Source organism: Nipponia nippon, unplaced genomic scaffold, assembly GCF_047370975.1.
Source record: "Nipponia nippon isolate SJK-2023a ecotype South Korea unplaced genomic scaffold, ASM4737097v1 scaffold_38, whole genome shotgun sequence".
Taxonomy (NCBI): domain Eukaryota; kingdom Metazoa; phylum Chordata; class Aves; order Pelecaniformes; family Threskiornithidae; genus Nipponia; species Nipponia nippon.
In genome coordinates this window covers 2425921-2450453 of record NW_028262356.1, presented here as the reverse complement: position 1 = coordinate 2450453, position 24533 = coordinate 2425921, and the positions used below count along the sequence as shown (strand labels likewise).

General features: G+C 72.5%; 2 protein-coding genes across 2 annotated transcripts in view; both read right to left on the bottom strand.

Moving 5' to 3' along the window:
* POLD1 (DNA polymerase delta 1, catalytic subunit) overlaps positions 1-14651 on the bottom strand; it is a 28231-nt gene extending 13580 nt beyond the window's left edge. Inside the window, exons 1-14 of the mRNA XM_087773225.1 lie at positions 14479-14651; positions 13474-13661; positions 12764-12871; positions 11893-12033; positions 10890-11015; positions 10145-10313; positions 9382-9605; positions 7955-8121; positions 6699-6803; positions 5852-5992; positions 4351-4461; positions 2865-3056; positions 1565-1653; positions 404-520 (exon numbers count right to left, since the gene is read on the bottom strand). Of these exons, the coding sequence (XP_087629351.1) occupies positions 404-520; positions 1565-1653; positions 2865-3056; positions 4351-4461; positions 5852-5992; positions 6699-6803; positions 7955-8121; positions 9382-9605; positions 10145-10313; positions 10890-11015; positions 11893-12033; positions 12764-12871; positions 13474-13661; positions 14479-14558 (1958 nt within the window). The 5' untranslated portion in view covers positions 14559-14651. The remainder of the gene's footprint in view (positions 1-403; positions 521-1564; positions 1654-2864; positions 3057-4350; positions 4462-5851; positions 5993-6698; positions 6804-7954; positions 8122-9381; positions 9606-10144; positions 10314-10889; positions 11016-11892; positions 12034-12763; positions 12872-13473; positions 13662-14478) is intronic.
* Positions 14652-15728: 1077 nt separating this feature from the next.
* RPS9 (ribosomal protein S9) lies at positions 15729-24402 on the bottom strand. The gene is made up of 6 exons (XM_087773213.1): positions 24355-24402; positions 23291-23396; positions 23092-23214; positions 19368-19554; positions 16775-16981; positions 15729-15790 (listed from the first exon to the last, which is right to left on the bottom strand). Exons 2-5 carry the CDS (start codon positions 23385-23387, stop codon positions 16804-16806), a joined length of 585 nt encoding a protein of 194 aa, XP_087629339.1. The 5' UTR covers positions 23388-23396; positions 24355-24402; the 3' UTR covers positions 15729-15790; positions 16775-16803.
* Between the last annotated feature and the right edge of the window lie 131 nt (positions 24403-24533).

Below are 24533 nucleotides of genomic sequence, written 5' to 3'. Positions count from 1 at the left end.
TCCAGCCTCCCCAGTCCCTCCCCAGTCCCGCTCCAGTCCCCCCCAGTTCCTTGCCAGTCTCCCCCAGCCTCCCCCAGTCCCTCCCAGTACCCCCAGTGCCCCAGTGCACCTGAAGCGGGCGGCCGCCCCAGTGCCCCCAGCCCCTCCCAGTCCCCCCAGTGCCCCCAGTGCCCCCGCACACCCAAAGCAGGCGCCCCCCCCAGTGCCCCCAGCCCCTCCCAGTCCCTCCCAGTGCCCCCCAGTGCCCCCAGCCCCTCCCAGTCCCCCCAGTGCCCCCAGCCCCCCCAGCCACACTCCAGCCCCCCCAGTCCCTCCCCAGTCCTGCTCCAGTCCCCCCCAGTTCCTTGCCAGTCTCCCCCAGCCTCCCCCAGTCCCTCCCAGTGCCCCCAGTGCCCCCGCGCACCCGAAGCGGGCGGCCCCCCCCGGGGGCAGCAGGGTGGTGTAGCAGAGGTTGTGCGCCATCATGATGGAGGGGTACAGCGAGGAGAAGTCCAGCGTCACGATCGGCACGTCGTAGTACCTGCGCGGGGGTCCCGGGGTCAGGGGTCATGGGGGTCACGGGGTCACAGGGGGGCATGGGGGCACAGGAGTCGGGGGTGTCACAGGGGGTCATGGGGCATGGGGGTCGGGGGGGTCATGGGGGTCAGGGGGGTCATGGGGGTCACGGGGGCATGGGGGTCATGGGGGTCACGGGGGTCACGAGGGTCATGGGGGTCACAGGGAATCATGGGGCCATAGGGGCCACTGGGGTCAGGGGGTCACAGGGGACATGGGGGTCACAGGGTCACAGAGTCAAAGGGTCACAGGGGTCATGGGCAGGGTCACGGCGACAGGGGTCACGGGGGTGTGGGGGTCACAGGGTTGGGGGTCACAGGGGGACATAGGGGTCATGAGGGTCACAGAGAGTCAAAGGGTCACAGGGGGACATGGGGGTCATGAGGGTCACGGGTCAGAGTCAAAGGGTCACAGGGGTCAGGGGTCATAGGGGGACATGGGGTCATGAAGGTCATGGGGGTCAGAGGGCCACAGGGGTCATGGGGTTGGGGGTTACAAAGGTCACAGGGGTCATGGGGGGGACATGGGGTCAGGGAGTCCTGGGGGTCACAAGGGTCAAGGGGTCACCGGGGTCACCATGGGGGGGCAAATGGGGGCGAGGGGGGCCAGGAGGGGTCACAGAGGCAAAATGGGGGTGGGGGGTCCCAGGGGTCGGGGGGTTTGGGGGTCCCGGGGGGTCCCGGGGGTGCTGGGGGGTCAGGGGGTCCCGGGGGTCCCCAGGGGTTTGGGGGGATCCCAGGGGGTCCCGGGGGTTTGGGGGGGGTCCCGGGGGGTCCCGGGGGTCCTGGGGGTCCCACGGGGGTCACAGGGGGTCAGGGGGTCCCCAGGGGGTCCCGGGGGTTTGGGGGGGTCCCAGGGGGTCCCGAGGGTTTGGGGGGTCCCGGGGGTCCCACGGGGGTCACAGGGGGTCAGGGGGGTCCCAGGGGGTCCCAGGGGTTTGGGGGGGTCCCGGGGGGTCACACGGGGGTCACAGGGGTCCCGGGGGGTCCCGGGGGCGGGGGGCGCTCACCCCTTGAGGGGCTCGATGACGGTGGCCCCCTCGTAGTCCTCCCCCCCCTCCGGCTTCACCACCGGCATCAGCAGCTGCTCCTGCACCGCCTGCCCCGCCCCCGCCCCGCCCCCGTCACCGTGGGGGGACACCGCCACCCCCCTTGGGGACACCGCCGCCCCCCTTGGGGACACCCCGCCCCCCAAAACCCCTCTCGCCCCCCCCCCCAAGTCCCCCCTGTGTCCCCACCGTCCCTGGTGGCCCCGGGTCCCCCGTCCCCATCCCCATGTCCCCCCCGGTGTCCCCTGTCCCCCCCAGGTCCCCCCCGGTGTCCCCTGTCCCCATCCCCGTGTCCCCATGTCCCCCCCTGTCCCCCCTGTCCCCATCCCCGGTGTCCCCTGTCCCCATCCCTGTGTCCCCTGTCCCCATCCCTGTCCCCCCCGATGTCCCCTGTCCCCATCCCCGTGTCCCCTGTCCCCATCCCTGTGTCCCCAGGTCCCTCCTGGTGGCCTTGTGTGTCCCGTCCCCCCCCAGTGTCCCCTGTCCCCCCAGGTCCCCCCGGTGTCCCCTGTCCCCATCCCCGTGTCCCCTGTCCCCATCCCCATGTCCCCATGTCCCCCCCGTCCCCCCTGTCCCCATCCCTGTGTCCCCTGTGTCCCCAGGTCCCTCCTGGTGGCCTTGTGTCCCCGTCCCGTCCCCCCAGTGTCCCCTGTCCCCATCCCCGTGTCCCCATGTCCCCCCTGTCCCCCCTGTCCCCATCCCTGTGTCCCCTGTCCCCATCCCTGTCCCCCCCGATGTCCCCTGTCCCCATCCCCGTGTCCCCTGTCCCCATCCCCGTCCCCCCCGGTGTCCCCTGTCCCCCCCAGGTCCCCCCCGATGTCCCCTGTCCCCATCCCCGTGTCCCCTGTCCCCATCCCCGTGTCCCCATGTCCCCCCTGTCCCCCCTGTCCCCATCCCTGGTGTCCCCTGTCCCCATCCCTGTGTCCCCTGTCCCCATCCCTGTCCCCCCCGATGTCCCCTGTCCCCATCCCCGTGTCCCCTGTCCCCATCCCCATGTCCCCCCCGTCCCCCCTGTCCCCATCCCTGGTGTCCCCTGTCCCCATCCCCGTGTCCCCTGTCCCCATCCCCGTCCCCCTGGTGTCCCCTGTCCCCCCAGGTCCCCCCTGATGTCCCCTGTCCCCATCCCCGTGTCCCCTGTCCCCATCCCTGTGTCCCCTGTGTCCCCAGGTCCCTCCTGGTGGCCTTGTGTCCCCGCCCCCCCCAGTGTCCCCTGTCCCCATCCCCGTGTCCCCCTGTCCCCCGGTCCCCCCCGCCCCCTGACCTGCCGCAGGAGCTGCGAGACGACCTTGACCTGTTGTCCCCGGGCCAGCAGGTAGCTGAGGGGGACGCCGGTGACGCGCGCCATCTCCACGTAGTTGACCACCACCATCAGCTTCTCCAGCAGCCGCAGCGGCAGGAAGGCGTCCTTCAGGCAGTACACGGCCAGGCGCCGCCGCGTCTGCTCCGACCCGTTCTGGGGACACGTCGGGGACATTGGGGACACGTCAGGGACACGGGGGGACACGGGGGGACAGGGGGGGACACAGGGGGGGGCACGGGGGGACACGGGGGGACACGGGGGGACGCAGCAGGGACGCGGGGCGCAGGTGTCCTTCAGGCAGTACACGGCCAGGCGCCGCGGCGTCTGCTCCGACCCGTTCTGGGGACGCGTCGGGGACATGGGGGACACGTCAGGGACATGGGGGGACACGGGGGGACACGGGGGGGGACACGGGGGGACACGGGGGGACGCAGCAGGGACGCGGGGCGCAGGCGTCCTTCAGGCAGTACACGGCCAGGCGCCGCCGCGTCTGCTCCGACCCGTTCTGGGGACGCGTCGGGGACATTGGGGACACGTCAGGGACACGGGGGGACACGGGGGGACAGGGGGGGACACAGGGGGGGACACGGGGGGGCGCAGCAGGGACGCGGGGCGCAGGCGTCCTTCAGGCAGTACACGGCCAGGCGCCGCCGCGTCTGCTCCGACCCGTTCTGGGGACACGTCGGGGACATTGGGGACACGTCAGGGACACGGGGGGACAGGGGGGACACGGGAGGACATGGGGGGACACAGGGGGGACACGGGGGGACAGGGGGGACGCAGCAGGGACGCGGGGCGCAGGCGTCCTTCAGGCAGGACGCGGAGGTGGGACGTGGAGGGGGACACGGGGGGGACACGACACCGCCCCTGGGACCCCCAGCCCCCCCAGCCCCCCCCGGCCCCCCCGGCCCTGCAGGTCGGTGATGATGCCGTGGGGCTCCCAGCCCCCCCAGCCCCCCCCCCAGCCCCCCGGCCCCCCCAGCCCCCCCCAGCCCCCCCCGGCCCCCCCGGCCCCCCAGCCCCCCCGGACCTGCAGGTCGGTGATGATGCCGTGGGGCTCCCAGCCCCCCCAGCCCCCCCGGCCCCCCCAGCCCCCCCAGCCTCCCCCGGCCCCCCCAGCCCCCCCAGCCCCCCCCGCCCCCCAGCCCCCCAGCCCCCCCGCCCCCCGGACCTGCAGGTCGGTGATGATGCCGTGGGGCTCCCAGCCCCCAGCCCCCCCCCCCCCAGCCCCCCCCAGCCTCCCCGGCCCCCCCAGCCCCCCCCCAGCCCCCCCCGGCCCCCCCCAGCCCCCCCAGCCCCCCGGACCTGCAGGTCGGTGATGATGCCGTGGGGCTCCCAGCCCCCCCAGCCCCCCCGGCCCCCCAGCCTCCCCCGGCCCCCCCAGCCCCCCCAGCCCCCCCCGCCCCCCAGCCCCCCCCAGCCCCCCCGGCCCCCCCACCCCCCGGACCTGCAGGTCGGTGATGATGCCGTGCGGGACGTCCTCCTTCTGCTCCTGCAGGAAGTGGAAGCTGACGGCGTTCAGGGTGTAGGAGCGGAGCTTGTGGTCCCGCAGCAGCACCTGCAGCACCCGCGGGTCACCCAGGGGCACCCAGGGACCCCCAGGCCCACAGGGACCCCCCCCAGGGACCCCCCGCAGCACCCATGGGTCACCCAGGGGCACCCAGGGACCCCCAGGCCCACAGGGACCCCCAGGGACCCCCTGCAGCACCCGTGGGTCACCCAGAGGCACCCAGACCTACAGGGACCCCCAAGGACTCCGTGCAGCACCCATGGGTCACCCAGGGGCACCCAGGGACCCCCCAGACCCACAGGGACCCCCCGCAGCACCCATGGGTCACCCAGGGACCCCCAGGCCCACAGGGACCCCCAGGGACCCCCCGCAGCACCCATGGGTCACCCAGGGGCACCCAGGGACCCCCAGGCCCACAGGGACCCTCTGCAGCACCCATGGGTCACCCAGGGGCACCCAGGGACCCCCAGGCCCACAGGGACCCCCTGCAGCACCCATGGGTCACCCAGGGCCACCCAGGGACCCCCCACAGCACCCATGGGTCACCCAGGGGCCCCCAGGGACCCCCAGGCCCACAGGGACCCCCCCCAGGGACCCCCTGCAGCACCCGCGGGTCACCCAGGGGCACCCAGGGACCCCCCAGACCCACAGGGACCCCCCGCAGCACCCATGGGTCACCCAGGGGCCCCCAGGGACCCCCAGACCCACAGGGATCCCCCCCAGGGACCCCCTGCAGCACCCGCAGGTCACCCAGGGGCACCCAGGGACCCCCCGCAGCACCCATGGGTCACCCAGGGCCACCCAGGGACCCCCAGGCCCACAGGGCCCCCCCCCAGGGACCCCCCACAGCACCCATGGGTCACCCAGGGGCCCCCAGGGACCCCCAGGCCCACAGGGACCCCCCAGACCCACAGGGACCCCCCAGGGACCCCCTGCAGCACCCGCGGGTCACCCAGGGGCACCCAGGGACCCCCAGACCCACAGGGACCCCCCGCAGCACCCATGGGTCACCCAGGGCCACCCAGGGACCCCCAGACCCACAGGGATCCCCCCCAGGGACCCCCTGCAGCACCCGCAGGTCACCCAGGGGCACCCAGGGACCCCCCGCAGCACCCATGGGTCACCCAGGGCCACCCAGGGACCCCCAGGCCCACAGGGACCCCCCCCCAGGGACCCCCTGCAGCACCCGTGGGTCACCCAGGGGCACCCAGGGACCCCCCGCAGCACCCATGGGTCACCCAGGGGCACCCAGGGGCCCCCAGGGACCCCCTGCAGCACCCATGGGTCACCCAGGGCCACCCAGGGACCCCCAGGGACCGCCTGCAGCACCCATGGCTCCCCCCAGCCCCCAGAGTCCCCCCAGGGCCCCCCCCCCAGCCCCCCTGGCTCCCCCAGGGCCCCCCAGCCCCCCAAAGGCCCCCCCCCGGCCCCCCCGTACCTGCAGCAGGTCGAGCGTCACCCTCCCCTCGGCGCTGACCACCTTGCTCTCCCGCCGGCCCAGCTGCCGGGACTGGAACGCCGAATCCCGCACCACCGTGCGCCGGCCCCGGATGCGGCCCAGGAACGGGAAGGAGTCGACCTGGGGGGGGCGAGGGGGGCGCTTGGGGGGCAATGGGGGGAGCTGGGGGCTGGAGGGGCAATGGGGGGCTGGGGGGGCCAAGGGGGCACTTGGGGGGCTGGGGGTGGGCAATGGGGGGACTTGGGGGGCTGGGAGGGGGGCAGGAGTCAGCCCCAGGTGGGGGGAGAAGGGCTCTGCCTGTGGGGCAGGTTGGGGGGGAAGGTTGGGGGGCAGGCTATGGGTCTGGGGGGCAGATCATGGGTCTATGGGGCAGGCTGGGGGTGCAAGGTGCTGTGGGGCAGGTGCGCGGTGCCGTGGGGCAGGCCATGGGGCTGTGGGGCAGGCTGTGGGGTGCTGTGGGGCTGTGGGGCAGGCCGTGGGGCTGTGGGGCGCCGTGGGGCTGTGGGGCAGGCCGTGGGGCTGTGGGGCAGGCTGTGGGGTGCCGTGGGGCTGTGGGGCAGGCCGTGGGGCAGGCTGTGGGGCTGTGCGGCAGGCCGTGGGGCTGTGGGGTGCCGTGGGGCTGTGGGGCAGGCCGTGGGTGCTATGGGGCAGGCCGTGGGGCTGTGGGGCAGGCTGTGGGGTGCCGTGGGGCTGTGGGGCAGGCCGCGGGGCGCCGTGGGGCGCCGTGGGTGCTATGGGGCAGGCCGTGGGGCGCCGTGGGGCAGGCCGTGGGTGCTATGGGGCAGGCCGTGGGGCAGGCCGTGGGGCGCCGTGGGGCAGGCCGCACCTTGAGGACCTGGGCGCGCTGCAGCAGGTAGGGCAGGTCGAAGTTCTGGATGTTGTAGCCCGTCACGATGTCGGGGTCCACGATCCGCACAAACTCAGCCCACGACTGGGGGGGGGGGGGGACGGGGGACACGGGGGGGTCGGAGGGGGCCCCCATAACCCCCCAGGCCCCCCCAAACCCCCAGCCCCCCCCAGGACCCCCCAAAGCCCCCCTGAGCTCCTTATGACCCCCCAAACCCCCCAAAGCCCCCCTGGACCCCCTAAATCCCCCCGGCCCCCCACCTGGAGCAGGTCCCTGTCCCCCAGCCCCCCAGCCCCCCAAAGCCCCCCAGCCCCCCGCCCCCCACCTGGAGCAGGTCCCTCTCCCCCAGCCCCCCCCGGCCCCCCCCCGCCCCCCCCAAGCCCCCCAGCCCCCCCCGCCCCCCACCTGGAGCAGGTCCCTGTCCCCCAGCCCCCCCAGCCCCCCCCCGCCCCCCACCTGGAGCAGGTCCCTGTCCCCCAGCCCCCCCAGCCCCCCAAAGCCCCCCAGCCCCCCCGCCCCCCCACCTGGAGCAGGTCCCTCTCCCCCAGCCCCCCCCGGCCCCCCCCCGCCCCCCAAGCCCCCCAGCCCCCCCCGCCCCCCCACCTGGAGCAGGTCCCTGTCCCCCAGCCCCCCCGGCCCCCCCGGCCCCCCAAAGCCCCCCAGCCCCCCAGCTGGAGCAGGTCCCTGTCCCCCAGCCCCCCAGCCCCCCAAAGCCCCCCCGCCCCCCCGCCCCCCCACCTGGAGCAGGTCCCTGTCCCCCGGCCCCCCCAGCCCCCCCAGCCCCCCCGCCCCCCACCTGGAGCAGGTCCCTGTCCCCCGGCCCCCCCAAAGCCCCCCCAGCCCCCCCGCCCCCCCACCTGGAGCAGGTCCCTGTCCCCCGGCCCCCCCAGCCCCCCCAGCCCCCCCACCTGGAGCAGGTCCCTGTCCCCCGCCCCCCCCAGCCCCCCCAGCCCCCCCAGCCCCCACCTGGAGCAGGTCCCTGTCCCCCGCCCCCCCCCGGCCCCCCCAGCCCCCCCAGCCCCCCACCTGGAGCAGGTCCCTGTCCCCCAGCCCCCCCAAAGCCCCCCCAGCCCCCCCAGCCCCCCACCTGGAGCAGGTCCCTGTCCCCCAGCCCCCCGGCCCCCTCCCGGCCCCCCCCGGCCCCCCAAAGCCCCCCCGCCCCCCAGCCCCCACCTGGAGCAGGTCCCTGTCCCCCAGCCCCCCCGGCCCCCCCGCCCCCCCCCCCCGCCCCCCACCTGGAGCAGGTCCTGCTCGCGCTGGAAGCTGAGGACCTGGGAGCCCAGGATGGGGGCGCAGGGCAGGAGGGTGAAGACGGCGCGGAGGAAGGGCTCGCGCTCCCCCTGCCGCTGCACCACCCCCGCCACCTGGATGACGGGGTCCCGCTCCGCCTCGGGGAACACCCCTGGGGGGAGGGGCACTCAGGGACCCCCGCCGGCACCCCCGCGCCCCAATGTCACCCCCGCGCCCCGACGGCCCCATCTCCCCCCCTCCTGCCCCCCCGCTGCCCCCCGACATCCCCATCTCCCCCCTCCTGCCCCCCAATGTCCCCCCTGCCCCCCAACGTCCCCATCTCCCCCCTCCTGCCCCCCAATGTCCCCCCTGCCCCCCAACGTCCCCATCTCCCCCCTCCTGCCCCAATGTCCCCTGCCCCCCAACGTCCCCATCTCCCCCCTCCTGCCCCCCCACGTCCCCCAATGTCCCCCCTGCCCCCCAACGTCCCCATCTCCCCCATGTCCCCTGCCCCCCAACGTCCCCGCTGCCCCCCGCTGTCCCCATCTCCCCCCTCCTGCCCCCCATGTCCCCCAATGTCCCCGCTGCCCCCCAACGTCCCCATCTCCCCCCTCCTGCCCCCCAATGTCCCCCCTGCCCCCCCATGTCCCCATCTCCCCCCCACCACCCCCCGCCCCCCATGTCCCCTGCCCCCCCATGTCCCCATCTCCCCCCCGCTGCCCCCCCATGTCCCCCCCACCCCCCCACGTCCCCATCTCCCCCCCGCCGCCCCCCGCCCCGCCATGTCCCCATCTCCCCCCCATGTCCCCTGCCCCCCCCATGTCCCCCCCACCCCCACGTCCCCATCTCCCCCCCACCGCCCCCCGCCCCCCAATGTCCCCATCTCCCCCCCACCGCCCCCCGCCCCCCAATGTCCCCATCTCCCCCCCATGTCCCCCGCCCCCCACGTCCCCATCTCCCCCCCGCCGCCCCCCGCCCCGCCATGTCCCCATCTCCCCCCATGTCCCCATCTCCCCCCCATGTCCCCCGCCCCGCCACGTCCCCATCTCCCCCCTGCCGCCCCCCGCCCCCCCATGTCCCCCACCCCCCCATGTCCCCATCTCCCCCCCGCTGCCCCCCCCATGTCCCCCCCACCCCCCACGTCCCCATCTCCCCCCTGCCGCCCCCCGCCCCCCAACGTCCCCATCTCCCCCCCATGTCCCCCGCCCCCCCGTCCCCCACCCCCCCAACGTCCCCATCTCCCCCCCATGTCCCCATCTCCCCCCCATGTCCCCCGCCCCCCACGTCCCCATCTCCCCCCCGCCGCCCCCCAATGTCCCCATCTCCCCCCCATGTCCCCATCTCCCCCCCATGTCCCCCGCCCCCCCACGTCCCCATCTCCCCCCCGCCGCCCCCCGCTGCCCCCCATGTCCCCCCCGCCCCCCGGGCTCACCCTTGCGGCCGGCGCACTCGATGTCGAAGCTGAGGACGCGCAGGGGGGGCAGCCCCAGCCAGGGCCCCTCGGGGGGGTGGCAGCGCAGCCCCCCCCAGCCCGCGTCCGCCTCCAGCTGGCAGAGGGAGGCGGGGGGGGGCGCGGGGGGGGCCCCCCGCAGCCGGTACCGCGCCCGCTCCACCTCCACCCAGCAGCACCCCACCAGCCCCGCGTCCACCATGAACCTGCGGGGCGCGGGGGGGAGACTGGGGAGACTGGGGGAGACTGGGAGGGGCTGGGGGGGGGACTGGGGCGGTTGGGGGCGAGAATGGGGCGACTGGGGGGGTTGGGGGTGGGACTGGGGCAATTGGGGGGTTGCAGGTGAGAATGGGGCAATTGGGGGGGTTGGGGGTGGGACCGGGGCAATTGGGGGGGTTGGGGGCGAGAATGGGGCAATTGGGGGGTTTGGGAGGGGAGATGGGAACCCGGGGGAGGGAAATGGGGGGCCCAGGGGCAAATGGGGACCCCGGGGAGATGGGGGACCCCGGGGGAATGGGGACTCTGGGGGGCAATTGGGGACCCTGGGGGGCAATTGGGGGACCCCAGGGGGCAAATGGGGACCCCAAGGGGGAGATTGGGGACCTCAGGGGGCAAATGGGGGACCCCAGGAGGAGATGGGGGACCCTGGGGGGGGGAATGAGGACCCTGGGGGGCAATTGGGGGACCCCAGGGGGCAATTGGGGACCCCCGGGGGGGGGGGGAATGGGGTGCGGGGGGTCCCTACCTGATCTCGAAGTCGATGTTGGCCTCGAAGGGGGGGGCGGGGTGCACGCCCAGCCCCCCCCAGCGCAGCCCCTGCTCCAGCAGCCGCCGGGCGGGGGCCACCAGGCGGGGGAGGGCCAGGACCACCCGCACGAACAGGGCCAGTTGCCCGCCCTGGTAGCCCAACATGCCTGGGGGGGGACGGGGGGGGCAGAGGGGGGGTCAGCAGCCCCCCCCCCCCCCCCCGCCGTTTGGGGGGGCCCCCCCCGTGGCTGGGGTGCAGCCCCCCCCAGGGGGGGAGGCCCCGAAACCCCCCAGGACCCCCCTTGCTCGGCGGGGGGGAGGTTGGGGGGCTTGGAGGGGCTCGGGGGGGGGCTGGGGGGGATTTGGGGGGGCTCAGGGGGGTTGGGGGGGATTTGGGGGGGCTCGGGGGGGTTGGGGGGATTTGGGGGGGCTGAGGGGGTTTTGAGGGGTCTTGGAGGGGGTGTTGGCGCGCTTGGGGGGGGATTTGGGGGGCTCGGGGGGGGTGGGGATCTGGGGAGATTTGGGGGGGCTGAGGGGAGCTTGGGGGGGTTGGGGGTCTCGGGGGGGTTGGGGGTCTCGGGGGGTTTGGGACACTCGGGGGGGTTTTGGGGGGCTAGGGGGGTTGGGGGCTTTTGGGGGCTCAGGGGGGATTTGGGGGGCTCAGGGGGGCTCAGGGGGGTTTGGGGGGCTCAGGGGGGTTTGGGGGGTTTTGGGGGGCTCGGGGGGGGTTGGGGGTCACTCACTCTGCTTGCGGCACAGCTCGAGGGCCAGCACGGCCTGGCTCAGCCCCTCCTTGTTGCCCCGCAGCTCCCGCAGCAGCGCCGCGTTCAGCTCCCGCTGCAGCTCCCCCAGGTGCTGCGCCTCCAGCCCTGCGGGGGGGCGCGGGGGTCGCGGGGGGGCCCTGCGCCCCCGGGGGGGCCCCGGCCCCCCTGAACCCCCGGGGAGCACAACCCTGGTACGAGCCGGGGGAGAATCCACACGTGCGGCTGCTTGGGGGGGGGGTTGGGGGGCTCGGGGGGCTTTTGGGGGGCTCGGGGGGTATGGGGGGCTCAGAGGGGCTTTGGGGGGGTTGGGGAGCTTTTGGGGGGCCCTGGCCCCCCTAAACCCCGGGGAGCACAACCCTGGTACGAGTCAGCAGTGAATCCCCAGCCCCAGGGAGGGGATTTTGGGGTCCCCTGGGGGGTTTTGGGGGGGCTCAGAGGGGTTTTGGGGGTGTTGGGAGGCTTTTGGGGGGCCCTGGCCCCCCTAAACCCCCGGGGAGCACAACCCTGGTACGAGCCGGGGGAGAATCCCCGGGTGCAGCCGGGGGTGGGGGGTGGTTTCGGGGTCCCCCGGGGTTTTGGGGGTCCCCCCCCGGTTTGGGGGGGCTCAGAGGGACTTTGGGGGTGTCGGGGGGCAGGGACCCCCCATCCCCTGTAGGGAGCACAACCCTGGTACGAGCCAGCAGCGAATCCCCAGATGCAGTCGTGGGGGGTGGTTTTGGGGTTCCCCCCGGGGTTGGGGGTCCCCTGGGGGGGTTTAGGGGGGCTCAGAGGGGCTTTGGGGGGTGTTGGGAGGCTTTTGGGGGGCCCTGGCCCCCCTAAACCCCCGGGGAGCACAACCCTGGTACGAGCCAGCAGCGAATCCCCAGACGCAGCCGGGGGCAGGGGGGATTTGGCCCCCCCCCCGGGTTTGGGGGCCCCCCCCCGGGTTTGGGGGGCCCCCCCCGGGTTTGGGGGGCCCCCCCCGGGTTGGGGCCGCACTCACCGGGGGGCGCCAGGACGTAGAAGTAGGGGGCGAAGCCGTGGACGTGCAGGCAGACGCTGTTGCCGGCCGCCGTCACCCCGAAGATGCGGAGGACGGGGACGGGGCCCTGGGTGGCCCCCGGCAGCCCGGGGAGGGGGGAGCCTGCGGGGGGACCCGCCCCGGGGGTTGGTGGCCCCCAGGGGACCCCTGGGTGCTGGGGGGGGGGGGGGCAGGGGTGCGGGGGAGGGGGGTCCCAGGGGTCCCATGGGGGAGGGAGGGGGCTCCCATGGGGGAGAGAGGAGCCCAGGGGTGCTGGGGGGGGGGCCCAGGGGTGCAGGGGGGGCCCAGGGGTTCCATGGGTGCAGGGGGGTCCCATGGGTGCAGGGGGGCCCAGGGGTCCCATGGGTGCGGGGGGGGTCCCACGGGTGCAGGGGGGGGCCCAGGGGTCCCATGGGGGAGGGAGGGGGGTCCAAGGGGTGCGGGAGGGGCCCAGGAGTGCTGGGGGGGGTCCTAGGGGTGCAGGGGGGCCCAGGGGTCCCATGGGTGTAGGGGGGTCCCAGGGGTGGTGCTGGGGGTCCCAGGGGTGCGGGAGGGGCTGGGGGGGGTCCCAGGGGTGCAGGGGGTGTCCCAGGGGTGGGGGTGGGGTCCCAGGGAGGTCCCGTGGGTGCTGGGGAGGTCCCACGGGTGCTGCGGGGGTCCCAGGGGGTCCTGTGAGTGCTGGGGGGTCCCATGGGTGGGTGGGGGTCCCAGGGGGGTCCTGCAGGGTCCCATGGGTGGGGGGTCCCAGGGGGTCCTGCAGGGTCCCATGGGTGGGTGGGGGGTCCCAGGGGGGTCCTGCGGGGTCCCACGGGTGGGGGGGTCCCAGGGGGTCCCGCGGGTGGGGGGTGCTGACCGATGTAGTGGTCGATGTCGAGCTGGAGGAAGCAGAGGGGGTCGGGGGGCTGCGGGGGCAGGGCCGGGCGCCGCCACTTGGGGTTCACCTCCCCCACAAACTGGCTCCCTGCGGGGGCAGAGCCGGGCCTGACCCATAGCACCCACAGCACCCACAGCCTGCCCCATAGCACCCACAGCCTGCCCCACGGCCTGACCCATAGCACCCACGGCACCCACAGCCTGCCCCATAGCACCCACAGCCTGCCCCATGGCCTGCCCCATAGCACCCACGGCACCCACAGCCTGCCCCATGGCCTGCCCCATAGCACCCCGTTGCTCCCCACAGCACCCACAGCCTGCCCCATAGCACCCACAGCCTGCCCCATAGCACCCACAGCCTGCCCCATAGCCTGCCCCGTAGCACCCATGGCACCCACAGCCTGCCCCATAGCACCCACAGCCTGCCCCATGGCCTGCCCCATAGCACCCACAGCACCCACAGCCTGCCCCATAGCACCCACGGCCTGCCCCATGGCCTGCCCCATAGCACCCATGGCACCCACAGCCTGCCCCATGGCCTGACCCATAGCACCCACGGCACCCACAGCCTGCCCCATAGCACCCCGTTGCTCCCCACAGCACCCACAGCCTGCCCCATAGCACCCCATTGCACCCCATAGCACCCCCAGCCCCCCCAGCCCCCCCCCACCCCCCATAGCCCCCGCTCACCCAGGGGCTGGCCCTCGGGGGGCGGGGGGGGCTCCTCAGCCGCCCTCTCGGCCGCCAGCTCGGCCTCCAGTTCCTCCAGTTGCGCCAGTTCCTCCTCGAACTGGGAGGGGGCCCCCGCCGCCGCCGCCCCCCGCAAGCGCTTGGCCTGGGGGGGGGCCCCGGGCGGCCCCGGCCGCTTCCCCTCCATCCTGCGGGGATCGGGGGGGGGGGGGGGGTGAGGGGAGGGCACCCCCAAACCGCGGGGACCCCCCCAGCCCCTCGGGACCCCCCCCCCCGACCGTGGGGACCCCCAGAGCACGGGGACCCTCCCAACCCCCCCAGCCCCTCACAGACCCCCCCAGGGACCCTTAGGGACCCCCGGCGTCCCCCCAACTCCTCACGGACCCCCGAGACCCCTTAAGGACCCCCCAACCCCCCTCAGGGACCCCCAGACCCCAGGGACCCCCCCAGACCCCTTCACCCCTCACAGACCCCTCAGGGACCCCCCAAACCCCCTCACCCCTCACAGACCCCGCAGGGACCCCCCAAACCCCCTCACCCCTCACAGACCCCCCCAAACCCCTTCACCCCTCACAGACCCCGCAGGGACCCCCCAAACCTCCTCACCCCTCAGAGACCCCTCAGAGACCCCCCAAACCCCCTCATCCCCTCAGAGACCCCGCAGGGACCCCCCAAACCCCTTCACCCCTCACAGACCCCTCAGAGACCCCCCAAACCCCCTCACCCCTCACAGACCCCGCAGGGACCCCCCAAACCCCCTCACCCCTCACAGACCCCGCAGGGACCCCCCAAACCCCTTCATCCCCCAGGGCCCCCTCATCCCCTCACAGACCCCCCAGGCCGCGCGGTCCCCTCATGCCCCCCCTCAGCCCCTCAATTTCCCCTCGGGACCCCCCAAACCCCCCCAAACGGCGGGGGGACCCCCCGGACCCCTCCAAGACCCCCCAAACCCCGCAGGACCCCCCAAGCCCCCCGGAGCGGGGAACCCCCCCCGGCCCCGCTCACCCGGCGGCGAACGCGTTCTCCCGCCAACAGCCCGGAGGCGGGGCCAGCGCACGGTTCCGCCTGCGGAGGCGCGCACCCATTGGTCGACGCCGTCACACGTGACGCTGAACTTCCGGCGCATGGGCGCCGCCATCTTGAGTGTGGCGGGGCGGCCCTTCCGTACAGCTCAGGGATTCCCCCCCCCCCCCAAAATTGGGGACCCCCCCCAAGGTTGGAGCCCCCCAAAATTGGGGACCCCCCGAAAAACTGAGGGGTCTGGACCCCCCTCCAAGGTTGGGGCCCCCCAAAACTGAAGGTCCGGACCCGCCAAAATTGGGGAATCCCCCCCAAAACTGAGGCCTCAAGACCCCTCCCAAAATTGGGGGGCCCCCCCCAAACTGAGGGGTCAGACCCCCCCGAAGGTTGGGGACCCCCAAAATTGGGGACCCCCACCCAAAAAATCCCCCACAAGGAACCCAGGGGCTCAGGACCCCCCCAAGCTTGGGGCCCCCCCAAAACTCTGGGGTCCGGACCCACCCAAAATTGGGGGAACCCCCCAAAACTGAGGCCTCAGGACCCCCCTAAAATTGGGGACCCCCCCAAAGCCCCCAGGTGCTCGGGGCCCCCCAAAACTGAGGGGTCCGGATCCCCCAAAACTCCCCCAAATTGGGTGCCCCCACCCCACCCCAAATCCCCTCTAAGGAACCCAGGGGGCTCAGGGCCCCCCCCAAAACTGAGGGGTCCGGACCCCCCCCCCAAAATTGGGGAACCCCCCAAAACTGAAGCCTTGACCCCCCCCAAAATTAGGGAACCCTCCCCAAAATTGGGGGACCCAGGGACCCCCAAAACTGAGGGGTTTGGACCCCCCCAAGGTTGGAGACCCCCCCAATAAAACCCCCTGAGGAACCCCAATATCCGCCCCCCCAAAGGGGGGCCCCCCAAAACTGAGGGGTCTGGATGCCCCCCAAAACCCCCAAAATTGGGGACCCCCCCAAATTGGGCCCCCCCAAAACTGAGGGGTCTGGACCCCCCAAATTGGGGAGCCCCCCAAATTAGGGCCCCCCCCAAAACTGAGGGGTCTGGATGATCCCCAACCCCCCCAAAATTGGGGACCCCCCCCCAATTGGGGAGACCCCCAAAACTGAGGGATCTGGATGCCCCCCAAGACCCCCAAAATTGGGGGCCCCCCCAAAACTGAGCCGTCAACCCACCCCCCAAGGTTGGGGACCCCCCCCATAATTGGGGACCCCCCCAAAACACAGAGACCCCCGTGGGACGACTCCATTTATTGTCACTGCCCCCCCGGGGGACCCCAACATCCGGGCGCTGGCACCTGCGAGAAAAGGGGGGGGGGGGACTCAGTGGGGACCCCCCAAATCGCCCCCAGCCCCCCCAAAATCGCCCCCGGCCCCCCCAACCCCCCCGGGCCCCCCTCAGCCCCCCCCCCAGGGTGGGGGGGGGGCACAGGCATCGTCAGGGGGTTCAGCGCCCAGTGCTGCCATCACAGGGGGCCCCCCCGAAACCCCCCGCACCCCAAAACAGCCCCCAACACCCCCCGCACCCTCAGGGACCCCCCCCCGTTTTGGGGGGCTCCGTCCTCCTCCTCACCGCCCCCTGCACCCCCAAACCCCCTCCCCACCCCCCAAAATCCCCCCAGGCCCCCCCAAACGCCCCCATCACCCTCGGGGACCCCACCAAATTCGGGGGGCTCCGTCCTCCTCCTCCTCCTCGCCGCCCCCCACACCCCCAAACCCCCTCCCCAGCCCCCAAAATCCCCCCCAGGCCCCCCAAACGCCCCCCTCACCCTTGGGGGCCCCCCACTTTCGGGGGCTCCGTCCTCCTCCTTGTCCTCGCCGCCCCCCGCGCCCCCAAACCCCCTCCCCAGCCCCCAAAATCCCCCCCAGGCTCCCCCAAACGCCCCCCTCACCCTCGGGGGCCCCCCCACTTTTGGGGGGCTCAGTCCTCCTCCTTGTCCTTGCCACCCCCCGCGCCCCCAAACCCCCTCCCCAGCCCCCAAAATCCCCCCAGGCCCCCCAAACGCCCCCATCACCCTCGGGGACCCCACCAAATTCGGGGGCTCCGTCCTCCTCCTCCTCCTCGCCGCCCCCCGCACCCCCAAACCCCCTCCCCAGCCCCCAAAATCCCCCCCCCAGGCCCCCCAAACGCCCCCATCACCCTCGGGGGCCCCCACTTTCGGGGGGCTCAGTCCTCCTCCTTGTCCTTGCCACCCCCCACGCCCCCAAACCCCCTCCCCAGCCCCCAAAATCCCCCCAGGCCCCCCCAAACGCCCCCATCACCCCCAGGGCCCCCCCCTCACCCTCGGGGGCCCCCCCACTTTCGGGGGGCTCAGTCCTCCTCCTCGTCCTCGCCGCCCCCCGCGCCCCCCTGCCCCTTCTTGGCGTTCTTCCGCTTGACGCGGCCGGGGCGGCCGCCGCCGTAGGGGGAGCGGAGGGAGAAGTCGATGTGCTTCTGCGAGTCCAGGCGCACGATGAAGGAGGGGATGTTCACCACCTGCTTCCGCACCCTGCGCCGGGGGGGGCCCCCCAAAAACGGGGGGGGGGGTCAGCACCCCAAAAATCACACACACGCACCCCGATATCCCCCCCCCCCAGGGACCCTGGCCCCGTTCTGGGGAGCCCCTGCCCCGGGGAACGGCGATTTAATGGGGGGGGAATGGTGTCTGTGAGGGGGGAACCCCCAAAATGGGGGGGCCCCAGAGTTGAGGGGGGCCCCCAAAAATCCAGGGGGGTCAGCACCCCAAAAATCACACACATGCACCCCGATATCCCCCCCCCCCAGGGACCCCGGCCCCGTTCTGGGGAGCCCCTGCCCCGGGGAACGGCGATTAAATGGGGGGGGAATGGTGTCTGTGAGGGGGGAACCCCCAAAATGGGGGGGCCCCAGAGTTAAGGGGGGCCCCCAAAAATCCAGGGGGGTCAGCACCCCAAAAATCACACACACGCACCCCGATATCCCCCCCCCCCAGGGACCCCGACCCCGTTCTGGGGAGCCCCTGCCCCGGGGAACAGCGATTAAATGGGGGGGGAATGGTGTCTGTGAGGGGGGAACCCCCAAAATGGGGGGGCCCCAGAGTTAAGGGGGGCCCCCAAAAATCCAGGGGGGTCAGCACCCCAAAAATCACACACACGCACCCCGATATCCCCCCCCCCCAGGGACCCCGACCCCGTTCTGGGGAGCCCCTGCCCCGGGGAACAGCGATTAAATGGGGGGGGAATGGTGTCTGTGAGGGGGGAACCCCCAAAATGGGGGGGCCCAGAGTTGAGGGGGGCCCCCAAAAATCCAGGGGGGTCAGCACCCCAAAAATCACACACGCGCCCCCTCCAGTACCCCCCCAGGGACCCCGACCCCGTTCTGGGGAGCCCCTGCCCCAGGGAATGGCAATTAAATGGGGGGGAAATGGTGTCTGTGAGGGGGGAACCCCCAAAATGGGGGGGCCCAGAGTTAAGGGGGGCCCCCCCAAAAAACGGGGGGTCAGCACCCCAAAAATCACACCCCCGCCCCCCAATATCCCCCCCCCAAGGGACCCTGACCCCGTTCTGGGGAGCCCCTGCCCCGGGGAACGGCGATTAAATGGGGGGGAATGGTGTCTGTGAGGGGGGAACCCCCAAAATGAGGGGGCCCCCAAAAAACGGGGGGGTCAGCACCCCAAAAATCACACACACGCACCCCGATATCCCCCCCCCCAGGGACCCCGACCCCCTTCTGGGGAGCCCCTGCCCCGGGGAACAGTGTCTGTGAGGGGGGAACCCCCAAAATGGGGGGGCCCCAGAGTTAAGGGGGGCCCCCCCAAAAAACGGGGGGTCAGCACCCCAAAAATCACACACACGCACCCCGATATCCCCCCCCCAAGGGACCCCGACCCCGTTCTGGGGAGCCCCTGCCCCGGGGAACAGCGATTAAATGGGGGGGGAATGGTATCTGTGAGGGGGGAACCCCAAAATGGGGGGCCCCAGAGTTGAGGGGGCCCCCAAAAATCCAGGGGGTCAGCACCCCAAAAATCACACACGCGCCCCCTCCAGTACCCCCCAGGGACCCCGACCCCGTTCTGGGGAGCCCCTGCCCCAGGGAATGGCAATTAAATGGGGGGGAAATGGTGTCTGTGAGGGGGGAACCCCCAAAATGGGGGGGCCCAGAGTTAAGGGGGGCCCCCCCAAAAAACGGGGGGTCAGCACCCCAAAAATCACACACACGCACCCCAATATCCCCCCCCCAAGGGACCCTGACCCCGTTCTGGGGAGCCCCTGCCCCGGGGAACGGCGATTAAATGGGGGGGGGACGGTGTCTGTGAGGGGGGAACCCCAAAATGGGGGGGCCCCCAAAAAAACGGGGGGTCAGCACCCCAAAAATCCCCCCCCCAGGCACCCTGCCCCCGTTCTGGGGAGCCCCTGCCCCGGGGAAGGGGGGCCCCAGCTCCTAAACCTCAGCGCACCCCAAAAAAGGGGCTCCCCAACATCTGAGGAAGCGGGGGGGTCCCCCAAAATCTAATGGGGGGGGCCCTAATTTAAGGGGGGCACCCCAAAATTTAAGGGAGACCCTCAAGATTTAAGGGGGGGGACAACACCTGGGTGGGGGTTGTGCTGGAGAATGGGGGGCGACGGAGCACGGTGGGGGGGTGCCGACCCAAACGGGGCCCCCCAAATTTTTTTTTTGGGGGGGGGGAGGGGCTGTGGCAGCCTGGGGCCCCCCCAAAATTTGAAAGGGGGGGTCGGGGGGGGGTTACCTGCGCTCGGCCCCCGGCCCCTTCGCAAGGTGTACGGCAACGCCGCAGTGAGCCTTGCCGACCTCGCTCACGGGGTTCTGTCATGACGTGGTGGTGGGGGGGGGGGGGTGTGGTGGTTTCCGTCGCGACGCGGGGGGGTGGGGGGTCCCCGTCGCGACGCGGGACCCACCGAATGTGGCGTTGGCGGATGAGGACGCGGGCGTGGTGGATGGATTTGGCCAGGCCCAGCTTGAAGACCTGGGTCTGGAGGCGGCGCTCGAGGAAATCCTCGATCTTCAGCCCCAGGATGTAATCGAGCTTCATCTTCCCCTCGTCCAGCACCCCGATGCGCACCAGGCGCCGCAGCAGCGCGTTGCCTGCGGGGGGGGGGGGCCGTCAGCGGGGGGGGGGGGGGGGGGGGGAAACGGGGGGGAAAGGGGAAAATGGGGGGGGAACGGGGAAAACGGGGGGGAAATGGGGGTGGAACGGGGAAAATGGGGGGGAATGGGGGGGAAATGGGGAAAATGAGGTACGTGGGGGGGAACACGGGGGGGAACATAGGGTACGTGGGGGGGGGGGAACGGGGGGGGGGAAACAGGGAACATGGGGGGAAAACGGGGGGGAAATGGGGGGAAATGGGGGTGGAACGGGGAAAATGGGGGGGGGAATGGGGGGGAAATGGGGAAAATGAGGTACGTGGGGGGGGGAACACGGGGGGAAACAGGGAACATGGGGGGGAACGGGGGAAAGGGGGGGGGATAAACGGGGGAAAATGGGGTACGGGGGAAAGGGGGAGGGGAAGGGAGGGGGAAGGGGGGGGGGGGGGGAAGGGGGGGAAAGGGGGAGGGGAAGGGAGGGGGAAGGGGGGAAGGGAGGGGGAAGGGGGGAAGGGGGGAAGGGGGGAAGGGGGAAGGGGGAAGGGGGGGGAAGGGGGGGAAGGGGGGGAAGGGAAAATGGGGTACATGGGGGGAACACGGGGGGGACACGGGGAAAATGGGGTACGTGGGGGGGGGAACGGGGGGAAACATAGGGTACGTGGGGGGGGGAACGGGGGGGAAACAGGGAACATGGGGGGAAAACGGGGGAAATGGGGGGAAATGGGGGTGGAACGGGGAAAATGGGGGGGGGAATGGGGGGGAAATGGGGAAAATGAGGTACGTGGGGGGGGGAACACGGGGGGGGAAACAGGGAACATGGGGGGAAAATGGGGGGGGAAACAGGGAACATGGGGGGGAACGGGGGAAAAGGGGGGGGAAAACGGGGGGAAAGGGGGAGGGGGAAGGGAGGGAAGGGGGGGAAGGGGGGAAGGGGGGAAGGGGGGAAGGGGGGAAGGGGGGGGAAGGAAAATGGGGTACATGGGGGGAACACGGGGGGGGGACACGGGGAAAATGGGGTACGTGGGGGGGGGAACGGGGGGAAACATAGGGATGGGGGAACGGGGGGGGGGGGAACATGGGGGGAAAACGGGGGGGAAATGGGGGGAAATGGGGGTGGAACGGGGAAAATGGGGGGGGAATGGGGGGAAATGGGGAAAATGAGGTACGTGGGGGGAACACGGGGGGGGAAACAGGGAACATGGGGGGAAAACGGGGGGGAAACAGGGAACATGGGGGGGGAAAATGGGGTACGAAGGGAAAATGGGGTACATGGGGGGAACACGGGGGGGGACACGGGGAAAATGGGGTACGTGGGGGGGGGAACGGGGGGGGAAACATAGGGTACGTGGGGGGGGAACGGGGGGGAAACAGGGAACATGGGGGGAAAACGGGGGGGAAATGGGGGGAAATGGGGGTGGAACGGGGAAAATGGGGGGGGGGAATGGGGGGAAATGGGGAAAATGAGGTACGTGGGGGGGGAACACGGGGGGGGAAACAGGGAACATGGGGGGAAAACGGGGGGGAAACAGGGAACATGGGGGGGAACGGGGAAAAGGGGGGAAAACGGGGGGAAAATGGGGTACGGGGGAAAGGGGGAGGGGAAGGGAGGGGGAAGGGGGGGGAAGGGGGGAAGGGGGGGAAGGGAGGGGAAGGGAGGGGGAAGGGGGGGGGAAGGGGGGAAGGGGGGGAAGGGGGAAGGGGGGGGAAGGGGGAAGGGGGGAAGGGGGGGGAAGGGAAAATGGGGTACATGGGGGGAACACGGGGGGGACACGGGGAAAATGGGGTACGTGGGGGGAACGGGGGGGGGAAACATAGGGTACGTGGGGGGGGGGAACGGGGGGGAAACAGGGAACATGGGGGGAAAACGGGGGGGAAATGGGGGAAATGGGGGTGGAACGGGGAAAATGGGGGGGGGGGGGAATGGGGGGGAAATGGGGAAAATGAGGTACGTGGGGGGGGAACACGGGGGGGGGGGAAACAGGGAACATGGGGGGAAAACGGGGGGGAAACAGGGAACATGGGGGGAACGGGGAAAAGGGGGGAAAACGGGGGAAAATGGGGTACGGGGGGAAAGGAGGGAAGGGGGGGGAAGGGGGGGAAGGGGGGGAAGGGGGGGAAGGGGGGGGGAAGGGGGGAAAGGGGGGGGGGGAAAGGGGGGGAAAGGGGGGAAGGGGGGAAAGGGGGGGGAAAGGGGGAAAGGGGGAAAGGGGGGAAAGGGGGGAAAGGGGGGGAAAGGGGGAGGGGAAGGGAGGGGGAAGGGAGGGGGAAGGGGGGGGAAGGGGGGGGGGAAAGGGGGGGAAGGGGGGAAGGGGGGGAAGGGGGGGAAGGGGGGAAGGGGGGGGGGGGAAGGGGGGAAGGGGGGGGGGGGAAGGGGGGAAGGGGGGAAGGGGGGGAAGGGGGGGAAGGGGGGAAGGGGGGGGAAGGGGGGAAGGGGGGGGGGGACGGGGGGGGGGGGGGGGGGGGGGGGGGGGGGAATGGGGGAGGGGGTGGGGGGGGGGGGGGGGGGGGGGGGGGGGGGGGGGGGGGGGGGGCGGGGGGGGGGGGGGGGGGGGGGGGGGGGGGGGGGCGGGGGGGGGGGGGGGGGGGGGGGGGGTGGGGGGGGGGGGGGGGGGGGAGGGGGGAGGGGGGGGGGGGGGGGCAAGGGGGGGGGGGGGGGGGGAGCGGGGGCGAAGGAGGGAAGGGGGGAAGGGAAAATGGGGTACATGGGGGGAACACGGGGGGGACACGGGGAAAATGGGGTACGTGGGGGGGAACGGGGGGAAACAGGGAACATGGGGGGAAAATGGGGTATGGGGGAAACAGGGAAAATGGGGTACATGGGGGGAACGGGGGGGAAACGGGGAAAATGGGGTACGTGGGGGGGGAAGAGGGAAAACGGGGAAAATGGGAAAAGGGGGGGAAACGGGGTACATGGAGGGGGGAACGGGGGGGAACGGGGGGAACGGGGAAAATGGGAGGCAAAATGGGGAAAATGGGGAAGTGGGGGGCAAATGAGGGGGAACGGGGAACATGGGGGGGAAATGGGGGAAAATAGGGAACATGGGGGGGGAAATGGGGAAAAAGGGGGAAATGGGGAGGGAAATGGGGAACATGGGGATACGAGGGGGGGAACGGGGAAAATGGGGGGAAATGGGGAAAAAAGGGGGAAACGGGGGAAAAATGGGGAAAGACGGGGGAAAAAATGGGGGGAAAGGACAGGAAAGAACAGGGGCAAAAATGGGGGAGAACGGGGGCGAAAGGGGCAAGAATGTGAGGAAACGGAAGAAAGGAGGAGTGAGATGGGGCAAAGTGGGGGGAGGGGGGGAATGAGGGGAAAAGGGGGAACGAGGAGGGGAAAAGGGGGGAAATGGGGGAGCAAAGGGGGAAGGAAACAGAAAAATGGCAGGGGGGAGCAAAAAAGGAGAAAGGAGGAGAAAAGGGGGGCAAAAAGGGGGGCCAAAACGGGGGGCGGGCAAGAAATGGGGGGGAAGGGGGCAAAAAAGGGGGGGAGGGGGGCAAAAAAGGGGGGGGGAGGGGGGGCTGCGCCCCCCAGCTCACCCTCGAAGAGGCGCCGCGGGTCCTTCTCGTCGAGGGTGAGCAGCTCCCGCGCCGCCTTCCGGATCTTGGCCAGGGTGAACTTGACCCTCCAGACCTCCCGCTTGTTCCGCAGCCCATATTCCCCTGGGAAAAGGGAATTGGGGGGGGTCAGGGGGTCCCCCAAACCCCCCACCCCCCCCCGACCCCCCCCAAAACTCACCGATGAGCTTCAGCCCCTGGGCGAGGCGGGATTTCTCGAAGGGGCGGCGCGGGGGGACGTAGGTTTTGCGGCAAACCCAGCTCCGGGCGACCGGCATGGCGGGGGGCTTCGTTATTTTGGGGGGGGGGAGGACAAATTTGGGGGGGTCTGTGCCGCTGGGGGGGCTCCCCCCCCCAATAAAGGGGGGTTCCTAAAGGGGGGACAGCACCCCAAGAAGGAACTGGGGACCCCCCACCCCCAAAATGAAGGACCCCCTTTTTGTGCTGCTGCTCGCAAGTGTGTCTGGGTGCCACCCCCCCCCCCAATTATCGGGGGGGGGAAACTGGTTTTGGGGGGGCTCTGAGCACCCCCTTACTGGTTCCTCATAACAATGATGTGGGGTGGGACACCCCCCCCCCCCCGAGCGCTGGGGGGGTCCTGGGCCCCCCCAAACCCCTCCCTTGGGGGATGTCATGGGCTGGGACCCCCCAAAGCCCCCGGGGGTTCAAGAGCCCCCCCCCCCCCCCAAAATCACCCCCTCGGGTGGTGCCACGGGCTGGGACCCCCCCAAACACTCGGAGGGGGCAGGGGCCCTCCAAGAGCCCCCGGGGGGGGTCCTGGGACCCCCCAAAATCACCCCCCTCGGGCAGAGTCAGGGCCTAGGACCCCCCCAAAGCCTCCGGGGGGGGGGGGGGGTCAAGAGCCCCCCCCAAACCCCTCCGTTGGGCGGAACCATGGGCTGGGACCCCCCAAACCCCCCCCAGGGGAGTCAAGGGCACCCCTAACCCCCCCCCCCACCGGGTGTTGCCATGGGGCTGGGACCCCCCCCAAGGACCGGGGACCCCCCCCCAGGACACCACGTGTCGGGGGGGGGGCCCAGCTCTGCGCATGCGCAGGCCCCGGGGGGGGGGTTGGGCCTCTACGCCCCGCGCATGCGCAGAGCGGCCCCGCACAAGGCCGCGGCCTGGCCCGGGCCTCGCCGCCGCCACCGGTTCGCCGCGGGGGGGGAGAAGCGACCGGATTCCCGACCCCGAGCCCCGACCCCGGCCCCCGCCGCGGCCCCGCTCCGCCCGGCCCGGCCTCACCTCGGCTCCGCGGCGATCGCGGCGGCGGAAAGAAGGGGGGCGGCCGCCAGCGCCGCTTTATATAGGCCGGCGGGGAAGGCCCCGCCCCTCTCAGGGAGCCAGCCAATGGGAAGGCGCGTCGCGAGCGTCGCGCCGGCCAATGGCTGAGCGCGCCTGGGGAGCACGGAGTGGAGGAGCGG

Excerpts from the sequence above, each read along its gene's own strand:
- RPS9 (XM_087773213.1), bottom strand. The coding sequence starts at position 23,387 with ATGCCGGTCGCCCGGAGCTGGGTTTGCCGCAAAACCTACGTCCCCCCG. Across the intron at positions 23,215-23,290 it reads CCAGGGGCTGAAGCTCATCG|GGGAATATGGGCTGCGGAAC; the intron begins GTGAGTTTTGGG and ends CCCTTTTCCCAG. Across the intron at positions 19,555-23,091 it reads CCCGCGGCGCCTCTTCGAGG|GCAACGCGCTGCTGCGGCGC; the intron begins GTGAGCTGGGGG and ends CCCCCCCCGCAG.